Below are 12,077 nucleotides of genomic sequence, written 5' to 3'. Positions count from 1 at the left end.
CTACACTGGACCACAGACTTTGAATGTTAAAACAAATTCATGCCCAGTTCTTGTTCTAAATGAATTGGTTTTTGGCTTCCAGTACTTTGTTACAACACACTAACATATTTCTTGTGTAGAATTACAGCAGAGAATTATAATTCTTTCTGTTAAATCATTTTCTATTAAAATACTAATCTTCTAATTCCTTGATAGAATTCTGGACCTTGCACAAGTTCTACATAGACTGGGGTACTTTAATATGCTTTGTCGTACTGTAGATAGTGTTTGATACGTGTTCCTGTACTAATGAACAAACAGCTAGTACCCCCTTATAAGAGCAAAAAATAAACTTGAATAAGCTTAAATGTTTCACTGTGGTATCAAGGCGTTTTTTAACATGATACAGTAACAATTTGAAAGTGATGTGCTTTGACACTGGAACCAGAGATTCTGGGTGATGTGAGGACTGGAAGAGAGCAGTGAGGTAGATCTGGCTGCCTTATTCAAGGATTTCTTAAAATAGTTAGCTAAGAGCCATTACCTCCATCCATACCAGTGAAAACGTAATCCTACCAATAGAGAAACAGAATGAATACATGGCCATGGGACATGAGATGCCAGGATGTTGTCAGGCTATCTTAGGGCTGGTCTACACTGTGTGTGTGTGTGTGTGTCAGTCTAAGATACGCAACTTCAGCTACGAGAATAGCATAGCTGAAGTCGACGTATCTTAGATCGACTTACCTCGCATCCTCATGGCGCGGGATTGATGGCTGCGGCTCCCCCCGTCGACTCCGCTTCCACCTCTCGCCCTGGTGGAGTTCCGGAGTCGACGGGGAGCGCGTTCGTGGATCGATTTATCGCGTCTAGATGAGACGCGATAAATCGATCCCCGATAGATCGATTATTACCCGCCGATCCGGGACGTACCCTTAAGCAATTGTACTGAGATGTCACGATATTATCAGAATGTTTTGAAAGCTCGGGGCCAGATTTGACTCACTTATGCTGGATTTATGCAGCGTGATGTCATTGGCTTCAGTGGACTTAATTCTGATTTACACTAGCCGAGGTGAGTGGTGGATCAAGCCCTTAATTTTGAAATGTCCACTGAATGCAAGAGTAACCTCTTGATTCTGAAAGTTGAATGGCTTTTTAGGTTTTTTTTTTAAACACTCTCTCAGCTGAATTACGAACAGATTCATTTTTCTGGTAACTTTATCATGAGCCAAGGCTCTTAGAAAGTTGTAACCAAGCTAGTAATGTGTCTAGGAGTGTTCTGTTCATAGTTAAGGGGTAACTGCATGTCTATAGACAATTGCTCTCCACATTTTATATGCCAAATGCAATATTTTCATTTGTCTGATACCACCTATGTCCATTACTTTTGTCATTGGCTTTATTTGATTGTTGTGGTTTAGTATTGTGATAACCTTGGTAACACAGTGAAGCTTTTAAGTGTATTCAGGTCATACTTTAGTTTTAAATTAAGTGGCTAATTCTGTCTTCTATAGATTATCATGGCAGAACATAAGAGGTGAAACTATTAATTATTAAGTAATATAATGGGATATTAAACAAACAAATATTGGGAGCCCAAGTTTCAAATGTAGGCACCGAGTTGGCCTAATGTTGATACGTAGATGCCTAAAAATGGGTATCTAAGTGCTTAAGGACCTGCTTTAGAGCCCAGGGAAATGAAGGAAAAGACTCTCATTGACTTTAGGAGACTTTGGAGCAAGCCCTAAGTACTCATTTGAATACTTTTCTGAGGCGTTTGAAATCCTGTTAAAAGGGAATGCAGATTTTCACAAATAAAACGGAGCATGAAAATCTATGCTTCATTTAATTCCTCCCCCCCCCGCCCCCTTTTTTTTTTTTTTTTTTTTTTTTTTTTTTTTTTTACTTCCAGCTCACCTTTAAGATGCTTGGCACACTTGAAAATTGGGCCCTGGGGACTTCTAGGAATCTAACTTGTGTATTACTTATAGATGGGGCTTCTGTGTATGGAAAATCAAGTCTGACAATAATAGAGTATGTTTAGTTGATAATACAGTCAATATGCTTTTCCACTGGAATTTATAACTTCAAATTCATATAACTTGTGGCAGATCCATTAAAATAGTGAGCCGTTTTTAAATAAGCTCTACCAAAGTTTCCTTTAACTGAAAAGATGCACAGAAACTCTCCAGGCCTTTCTTTGTGTTTGTGGGCTAGTTTGTACTACTCCTTGTTTTGCCCGCTGTAGTTAGACTGAAATCTCTTCTCTTCTTCTTCATCTGAAACCAATTCATTTTTTGTAAGCTTCAAGGCGGAGACAGCAGGGTTCAGATTACACTTCTACTTCAGAGGAGGAGTATGGCTCAAATCACAGCTCCCCTAAACACAAACGCTCCCATACTTCAACAGCCACACAGACCGCTAGGCCGCACAGTTCTGGGCTGAGCCGCCAGAAGCACAGCGGGAGAGAAACGGACGATGACGAAGACTACGATGAACCTGACCCCTTCCACTTCAGCGCACAAACAGCCGAGATAGCCGAGATAGCCAGGTGAGCTGGAATCATAGTGCCAAGCCGTTCTAGGAAAACTGATCTCCTGCGTTACCTCAGAGTTCAAACCAAGCTGGAAGGAGGGAGCCTGGGGAGAGAGAATCCAGCATTGTAAGAGAATGTAGTTAGAAAATAAAGTATACTCTCTAGGGGCACCAGTGAGCTGTGGAGTGACACAGTACAGCCTGTCATGCTGCCAAGTGTTAGTGACATGCATAGTCCTTTCCTCCTTACTTGGAGGATCCTTGCGTTATATAATGACATGAGCTGGTTGTATGTTTACTCCTTCAACTGAAATTCTATCACTCCTTTTGCTTAATCCGTTCATTCTCCCCCTCCGCCAGTTAAACACAGTTCTGGTTTTAGGGCCTGATCCAGCTCCCATTTTCTATTGTCTTTAGTGAGGACCCATTGTGTTTTGGCTGCTTCTGTTCCTGCTCTAGCAGCAAATCTAAAATACATGCTTGTCTATACCCTCCTGTTTACTTTAGCGGTCCCATTTGCACTCCTGTAACTCCCTGGCTCATAGGGGTTTATAACTAGGTCATAAAACTTCTCTGTGACCCAGCCTGTGAGTTTATTTTATGTTACTGTTAGTTTAAATGATTGGGCCATATGGGGTCAGGGAGGAAAATACAGGAGTGGTGATAACTATGACAGCTGCACTGACAGATGTGCTGTGATGAATTGTATCTATGCAGAAGCACATTTGTCTTTAAGAAAACTTCATGTTTAAAGGGCAGTGGGCATTTGAAGGAGTGATTTGAGGAATGATGGAGCAGAGGGAAGGAAAGGGTGCCCTGGTAGTTAAGGCACTGGACTGAAAACCAGGAGATCTGAATTCAGTTTCTGGCTCTGCCACAGACTTTTTGTGTGACCTTGACCAAGTCACTTAATCTCGCTGTGCCTCAATTCCCCATCTGTAAAATGGGGCTAATACCACTTCATTCCTTCCACCTGTTCTCTGACCTGTCTGTTTAGATTGGAAGTTCGTCAGGAAAGAGTGGGAGCCAGCAGCGTGATTTCCTTTTATTAAGAGACAGTTACTTATAGTTAGAGGGCAACAAATACATAAATACTCTTTCCCTGTTACCAGTCGCTGTAGTTGCCTTTGGGTTGTCACATGTTTGCACTTCAGAGGTGCGGGGGAAGTGTTAATGGAAGGGGGGGTGGCAGTGCAATTGAGTTGTAAGGTTAACAAAGCAACCGGGAAATTCCCTTACTAAGATACGTTCTGCACTGTGACATAGTATGAACCCCCTTGCCCCAACGTTTCTCAAACTGGGGTTTGTGGACCCCTGGGAGTCCCCGAGGGGACCCCCAGGGGTCCGCGCGCCCCAATGATCAACTCCTCCCCCTCCCTCACTCAACTCTTCCCCCTCCCTCTCAGGGATGTTCCCCGGCATGCTGGAGGCGCTGGTGTGGATGGAGCGGAGTGGGGACGGGGCACGCTCGGGGGAGGGGACGGAATGATGTCTGGGGCCGCCGGCCCCGCTGATCAGATAGGGTTGCCAATCCTCCCAGTTTCGCCGGGAGTCTCCCAGAATCGGGCTCTATCTCCTGGAGGCTACTAACGCCGAACCGGGAGATTTTAAGCGCTAAAAGTCCAGTGGCATAGCAGGGCTAAGGCAGGCTCCCTGCCTGCCCTGGCTCTGCGCTGCTCCCGGAAGCAGCCGGCACATCCCTGTGGCCCTTGGAGGGGGCAGGGGGTCTCCGCGCGTTGCCCCTGCCCCGAGCGCCAACTCTGCAGCTCCCATTGGCCAGGAACTGAGGCCAATGGGAGCTGCGGGGGTGGTGCCTGTAGGCTGGGGCAGCACACGGAGACTCCCCGGCCCCCTCGCCTAGGAGCCGCTGCCAGAGGAATTCCTGGTTGCTTTCGTGAGCCGCCCAAGGTAAATGCTGCCCAGCTGGAGCCTGCACCTCTCACGCCCTCTCGCACCCCAACCCCCAGCCCAGAGCCCGCACCCCCTCCCGCAGGGGCCAGGAAGAGGTGAGGTGGGGGTGGGGCATTGGGGGAAGCGGTGGAGTAGAGGCGGGGCCTGGGGCTGAGCGGCAGAGCCATCCCTTGGGCAGGGTGAATTGGGGCAACTGCTCCAGGCCAGTGCGATTGGCCGGAGCGGTCGGTCCCGGAAGACCCGGTGCAGCGAGTCCCCTGGCCGGAGCCCTGAGCTGCCGTGGCACTACAGCCAACAATAGCCCCACGATAGCTGCCGGCAACTGCCAGCAGCAGCAGGCGGCCCCGCACCAGGCTGGATCCATCCCGCCGGCCCAGCCACCAATGCAGACCTTCTGCCTCAAACTGGCGGGGGTTGATTTGCAGTGGCACTGGAACATTTTTAATAGTGGGGTTGCTGAAAGCCAGCGCCCTCACCCCTGTCCACCCCCCTCCCCCAGCTGAGGCTGGGAGAAAAGCCCCAGGCGTGGGGCTGGCAGCTGGGACTCTGGGTGCACAGGGCCGGCAGCCGGGCCCCTGGGTGCGCTGCAACACCCCCCGTACCCGTAGTTCCCACGCCTATGCTGATTTGTCCCTGGGCCTGCACCCCCTTAGGGACGGCCTTGCTGAGCAGGGTGGCTTGGGGGGTCCCTGAAAATTTTAAAATCAAAATGGGGATCCTCAGGTTGCTAAAGTTTGAGAACCGCTGCCCTACACAAAGGTTTACAGCTCTCCCGGAGCCCAGCACCAGCATCATGAGAGCACCTGCCCTCTGGCAGGCTCTCAGCACCTGCCCTTGCCACGGTATCTTAGCAGCGCCTACCATCTGGACATTTTCCAGCAACTACCTGGCAGCTCTACTGCCCCTCCCCTGGTGGGCTGTACCTTGCCTGTTTCCAGCATCAGGCACTCACCCTGCTACCTACTTTCCAACTGCAAAGCTGTCCAGCTAGCTCCCTGTCTCTCTGGCACTTTACCTTCTCTCCCACTAGAGTCTCCCATCTCCAGCTACCAACCTGACCTCTCTGCCAGCAGCTACTCATCTGATTTTTGCCCTGCTAATATTTTCCCCCCTTCACACCTGAAAATTAAAAAATCTGGTTTGAAGTGATTGATTAAGCCTCACAGCACAAGTAAGGTAGGCAGGTGGGGATTGTCCCCTTCCTTTGAAGGCCTGCCGAGGTACAGGGAGGCTGTGATTTGCCCCCCAGTCACGCAGCCCATGGCACATGGGGAATAGAACCTTGGAATCCTCACTCTCAGGCCTGTGCTCTAACCACTAAAGGATAGTCCTTGCCCTTCAAAATTGAATGTCAATAAACAGGCTTTGAAGCCACTGATGAGCTCATGTGGAGTAGGTTCTCTCGCCAGAATGTCTGTTATATAATGGGTTATTCTGGCTGTTTGGAAGCATCTGGCTGTTGGCTTTGTGGAAGTGCATCGGTTTTTAAAGTGGTGGCGTGTGTAAAACAGCACAGTTGGATAGTAAAGAAATACTAGTTTTCTTGAGTATAGGAATTCTGTAGTGCCTGCCATTCTTTACATACTGTCAGTTTAAGAAGCCAACTCTTATCTACAATCAGTCAGTCTTTCCACATTGTCCACAGTATGGATTTTCTAAAGGTTTTTTCTTTTACAAATGTTCCAATGTAAAGGTTAAAACATCCAATCAAAGTAGAAACAATTATCGACTTTGCTTCATAGGAGGATTCCCTAAAAGAGAGAGCACTTTAGATTGCAAAAGCTATAAATAAATGGTTACATCAGATTTGTCTAGCATTGTACACTGAGCACTCTGCAGAACTCGGTCAAGTAGTCTGGTTCATAATTGCTGCTCTGATTTTTCCGCTTCTGCTTCTGCTCCCGAATTAACTGGGCGTGGTTTAGAATAGTAAGTGAGAGTTAAAGGAGAAAATTCCACTTGTTTACAAAGAGGATAATCACATAATTGATGAAGTCTGTGACAACAGTATCTGAAACAGACAAGTGTAGATGGTGCATGAGACATGCAGATCTAAATATTATTTCATTAGTTCAACTATACATCTTGTTTCTGAGGAAATCACTTCAAAATATTTTGGTGACCTCATGGTTTAATAAATTACTTGATTACTCCAGTAAAAGAAATACATAAAAGCAACGCTAGCTGGCTGGGAGACAGCTTTAAAGAAATCACATCAGCCTTTTTTTAAAACTAGACCAAGATTTTTAAAAAGTGACTAGTTAGTTTGGGTACCTGAATTTTTTGGTTTTAACTTGATTCCTTAAAGGGGCTTAGGTATTAGATCCCTTTAAAGTATTTCAATCTGGGTGCTTACTTTTTCAAGCCTTTTCATTTTTGCATCTCATTTGGGTTGGTCAGTGAAACTGAACTGGTCAGTTTCACTTTTGCTGTTTTCATACCTAAGAACAATATTGTTTATCTACTTAGGTTCTTTGGATTCTCATTACCACAGTATCCGGGAGACTGAGTTTCCTATGCAGCAAGGGAATGTCAAAATAAAATTTAAAAAAATCATTAACATCTGAAAAGCATCCATGAAAATATTTATTTTCATGTTAGGTTTTGTAAATGTCCTTTTTTATGTGTGGTTTTTAAGGGAAAGAAATTTTAAAATTTGAGGTCTAAAGAAAATTTTTCTTTTAAAAACAAACAAATTTGTTTTTGGGTTGCCTATATAATATAACATTTCCTGATGTTATGGTAGAACCAATAGAATCAGCCTCTGATTAAAACATCACAATTTTTGAAACCCCTCCGGCTCCACTGTAAAGAAAATGGACCAGATTCAACCCAGGTTTATATGAGCGTCTGCCGGTGAAAACCACAGCCCAGGTCCCTGGCGTTGTAAAGTGCAGCAGAAGAGGTGGTTGCGCTGATGTAAAGCGATTGCAAACTTCCTTTTATCAGAGTTTAGAGGCATAGGAGTCCAGTGTGAGGACGGAGTGTGATGTGCAGGGGTGCGGATTAAATCAGCACCGTCTCTTAGCAACTCTTGATGGCAGAGTTCCCTGGGATACCCAAAGCAGCAGTGGCTGTTCTCCCTCAGGCTGAATTCCCCAGGGCTTCTACAGCCTCTGCAGAGAGGTGTAATTCATACAGCTTTAGTGCATCTGGCCCAATAAAGACTCCTTTGTGGCCATGGGACAATGACACCTGCCATTAGAGCCCTGCACGGGATTACCTGCAGCAGGACTGGGGTCCCGCCATGCCCGCTGCCATAATAGCGGGAGCAGGATTAAAGAATAGTCCCAGTCAGGGCTCTACCTGCTATTACATTCAAGGGACTTTTAACAGCCTTTTAAGGATCAGTGTGAGGTTTATTGTCAGATGCAGTGAGGTCTAATGGATCTGCCTTGTGCTGTGCTGTGTGCTCTAGATTAAGCCAAACCTTGGTGAAAGATGTAGCCATCCTTGCTCGAGAGATTCATGATGTCGCAGGCGATGGGGATTCCCAGAGTTCGTCAGGAACCGGACCAAGCACCTCCCTCAGTTCCGTACCCAACACCCCTGCTTCTACCATATCAGCAAGGGAAGAGGTAAGATTGCTGTCGCGGCAAAAATCTGGGCCACAAAACTGAAGCAAGTGTTCATCTATCCATCCGTGGCAAGGGGAGGGCAGCAGCGCCAGTCTCCGGTTACTACCAGGAGGGGCGGGGAATGCAAACAAAGGAGCACTGTCTCTGTAGTGCACACAGTTTTTGTTAGTCATGGTGGCCCCTGCTCTGGCCAGCTTACACCGAGGTGGGACCAAGACTTTCCTCAGCTTGGTTCAAAGGGAGGAGTTTTCCCTTGCCAGATGGTAGCAGGCTTGCTCAGCCGGAGGGTGGGGAATAAGTCATTTTATTTAGAGTCTTCAGCAGGCAGTAGAGCTCTATGGTGAGGGTAAAATAGTCAACTCCCCTAGGAATTGATACCTCCTGCTCAGGGAGTCTCCCTGGATTAGGAGAAGTATAGTCTTCATGGGGAAATCAGTTTCCCATAGTTTATATGCTGCTTGGTGTGGGCTTAACTCAGGGGTCTCCTGGCTCTGTGACATCGCCGGGCCCTGGAGTGTTGAGGAGAGAGAAGGAATTCTTCCACCCTTTATATTTTAAAGCAAGGACATTGGCTGTGGGCACTCTGGCCACATGTCGCACACCTTATTTTGCACTTCTACAGCACCCCTCCTCCAAGGCTCTCAAAGGGTTTGCAGATGTTTGCTACGTTCACATAGATGAGCCCACGTAGGACTCCTCTCTTTCCAGCCAGCAGCTGAGCGGAGCAGATTCTGTAGGGCAAGTCTGGCCCTCTAGTTTGTTCCCTTTGAAGGGACTTAACTCCTTCCCTGCCTGGCTGTTGGTAGGACCCATCACATTAGCTTTAGATGTTCCCCTTCAGATTGGCTTCTCCTGTCCTCCCCAAGTGAAGTAACTCACAGGGCCTTTGATATCACCTGTCTGTGAGTCTCCACTTGCTGTACAGTGATATGATTTTATGCATACTATAAAATAGATCCAAAGATATGGGAAAAGTTAATGATCCTTATGTATTATTTGAGTTAGGTTAGGATCTAAAGGCCCCAAAGGGGGCCCCATTGTTCTTATTCCTGGAGCCTCGGAATGGAGTTTTAACAGAGTTCCTGAAATAATACTGAACATGGTTTATCCTGCTTTTCACTTGCAGTTAAACCAGATACACCTGCACCCCTGTCAGAAAATGGTATTTTCCAACTGTAGACAATAGAAACTTGTGTTTCTATTGTGCAAAGTACAGTTGCTTCACAATAGCTTCAGGCAGTGAGATGATAAAGATTCTTTTATTGCTTTCCTTGAATCCAAGTGCCACACCTGCAAAACGGCTATTTTGAGCAGCTAGATAACAAATTTACCCTTTACTTCCCAGCTTCCAATGACTTTCTTTTAATGCCTGTTAACAGAAATCGCAGAGAAACATACTTATTTCTATATATATAGTGCCATTGGGAGCGTGGCACTTTGTAGACATGCTAGAAAGACAAATTCCCTGTTGTAGAAGACTGCTTCCTATCTTGGTGAAATACGAGGGACTTGGGAGAGGAATGTTTGTTTGGGGGACGTGTGCTGACCGTGCGTGTGCTGAGCCTAACGGCCTGCTAGGCAAGGCTGAGAGCTTCTTAACGAGGCTGTGATCCCTAAGCCTTTTAGCACCCATCAACCTTTAACCAGGGGGTGGGGTTACTCGGGGCTACTTAGGGAGACCAGGGCTTTAAAAAGCCTGCTCCTAAGCGACCAGAGGAGCTAGCGAACGGGATTTTTGCGAGGGAGTTCTCCAGGTGAAGGAGGAGCGATTACATGACCCTTGGGGTAAGTTTGTTGCCTGTAGTGTGTGTGTATCTGTGTTTGTGGTGTGCTTGCTGCTTGACTGGAATATACCGTGTGCTCTGTTTGTTTGTGTGTTTGTTTGTTTGTTTGGGGGACCGTGTGTATGCTGAGCCTAGAGACCTGCTAGGCAAGGCTGAGAGCTTCTTAACGAGGCTTTGATCCCTAAGCCTTTTAGCACCCATCAACCCTTAACCAGGAGGTGGGGCTACTCAGGGAGACCAGGGCTTTAAAAAGCCCGCTCCTAAGCGACCAGAGGAGCTAGCGAACAGGGGATTTTTGCGAGGGAGTTTACGGGGGAGTGTGAGCAGGGGCTAGAACTCAACATTCTTTAAACTTAAAAGCCAAAAACACCCCCTTGATATAAACAAAACAACAACAAAGGAACCAGCTGCAGGACTAAAAAGAGAATGCAGGCAGAAGTCCAGCAACAGAGTGGGGGCTACCCAGTTTATTGCACCCAATGCAGCATGTATGATTACCTGCCCTATGGGCAGGTGGTGTAAGTGTGCATTTGGTGCAAGGAGCTCCTGGCCCTCAGAGACTGTGAATGGGCTTTGTATTAGTAATGGGGGATTCGATCATTAGAAACGTAGATAGCTGGGTTTGCGATGACTGGGAGAACCGCATGGTGACTTGCCTGCCTGGTGCGAAGGTTGCGGATCTCTTGAGACATCTAGATAGACTTATAGTGTAGTGCTGGGGGGAAGCCGGTGGTCGTGGTACATGTAGGTACCAATGACATAGGGAAGGATAGGAGAGAGGTCCTGGAGGCCAAATTTAGGCTGCTAGGTAAGAGATTGAAGTCCAGGACCTTCATGGTAGCCTTCTCTGAGATGCTCCCAGTTTCACGCGCAGGGCCAGTTAGACAGGCAGAACTGCAGAGTCTCAATGTGTGGATGAGACAATGGTGTAAGGAGGAGGGGTTTAGATTTGTTAGGAACTGGGGAAACTTTAGGGGGAGCCTATACAGGAAGGATGGGCTCCTGTATAGGCTCCCCCTATAAACCAAAAATGGAACCAGATTGCTTGGCACTTAACATTAAAAAGGTCGTAGAGCAGTTTTTAAACTAAGGGCTGGAGGAAAGCCGGCAGGTGTGGAGGAGCACATGGTTTGGACATCCCTTAGGGGAGGATCTATTAATAGAGAATCTCAATGTCCTAGTGAGGACAAGAGGATGGAAAATAATAAAATACAGGCAGGGTCTTATCAGAAACAGTCAAAAAAGAGTCCCATTCAATTACATCGTGTAATGGCAGACAGCTAAAAGGAGACAAGTTTTTAAAGTGCTTATATACAAATGCTAGAAGTCTAAATAATAAAATGGGTGAACTAGAGAGCCTCGTATTAAATGAGGATATTGGTATAATAGGCATCACAGAAACTTGGTGGAATGAGGATAATCAATGGAATACAGTAATACCAGGGTACAAAATATATCGGAAGGACAGAACAGGTCGTGCTGGTGGGGGAGTGGCATCATACGTGAAAGAAAGGGTAGAATCAAATGAAGTAAAAATCATAAATTAATCAAAGTGTTCCATGCTCTAATAAGAATATAGCGGTAGGACTATATTACTGACCACCTGACCAGGATAGTGATAGTGACTGTGAAATGCTCAGGGAGATTAGAGAGGCTATTAAAATAAAAAACTCAATAATAATAATGGGGAATTTCAGTTATCCCCATATTGACTGGGTACATGTCACCTCAGGACGGGATGCAGAGATAAAGTTTCTTGACACCTTAAATGACTGCTTCTTGGAGCAGCTAGTCCTGTAACCCACAAGAGGAGAGGCAATTCTTGATTTAGTCCTAAGTGGAGCACAGGATCTGGTCCAAGAGGTGAATATAGCTGGACCGCTTGGTAATAGTGACCATAATATAATTAAATGTAATATTCCTATGGCGGCCCAACACTGTAGCATTTAATTTCAGAAAGGGGAACTATGCAAAAATGAGGAGGTTAGTTAAACAGAAATTAAAGGGTACAGTGCCAAAAGTGAAATCTCTGAAAGCTGCGTGGAAACTTTTTAAAGACACCATAATAGAGGCTCAACTTAAATGTATACCCCAAATTAAAAAACATAGTAAGGGAACCAAAAAAGAGCCACCATGGCTAAACAGCAAAGAAAAAGAGGCAGTGAGAGGCAAAAAGGCATCCTTTAAAAAGTGGAAGTTAAATCCTAGTGAGGAAAATAGAAAGGAGCATAAACACTGGCAAATGAAGTGTAAAAATACAATTAGGAAGGCCAAAAAAGAATTTGAG

At 46.0% G+C, this 12,077-nt stretch overlaps 1 protein-coding gene across 1 annotated transcript in view; it reads left to right on the top strand.

The window, feature by feature from the left end:
- The window catches only part of CEP170B (centrosomal protein 170B), an 82,779-nt gene that overhangs the window by 57,255 nt on the left and 13,447 nt on the right, over positions 1 to 12,077 (top strand). The window contains exons 12-13 of the mRNA XM_065402580.1: positions 2,287 to 2,533; positions 7,847 to 8,006. Coding sequence (XP_065258652.1) covers positions 2,287 to 2,533; positions 7,847 to 8,006 — 407 coding nt within the window. The remainder of the gene's footprint in view (positions 1 to 2,286; positions 2,534 to 7,846; positions 8,007 to 12,077) is intronic.

The sequence above is a fragment of the Emys orbicularis genome, chromosome 4, assembly GCF_028017835.1.
Source record: "Emys orbicularis isolate rEmyOrb1 chromosome 4, rEmyOrb1.hap1, whole genome shotgun sequence".
Classification (NCBI taxonomy): domain Eukaryota; kingdom Metazoa; phylum Chordata; order Testudines; family Emydidae; genus Emys; species Emys orbicularis.
The sequence above is the reverse complement of the archived record's forward strand: the minus strand, read 5'-3'. Positions and strand labels throughout refer to the sequence as shown.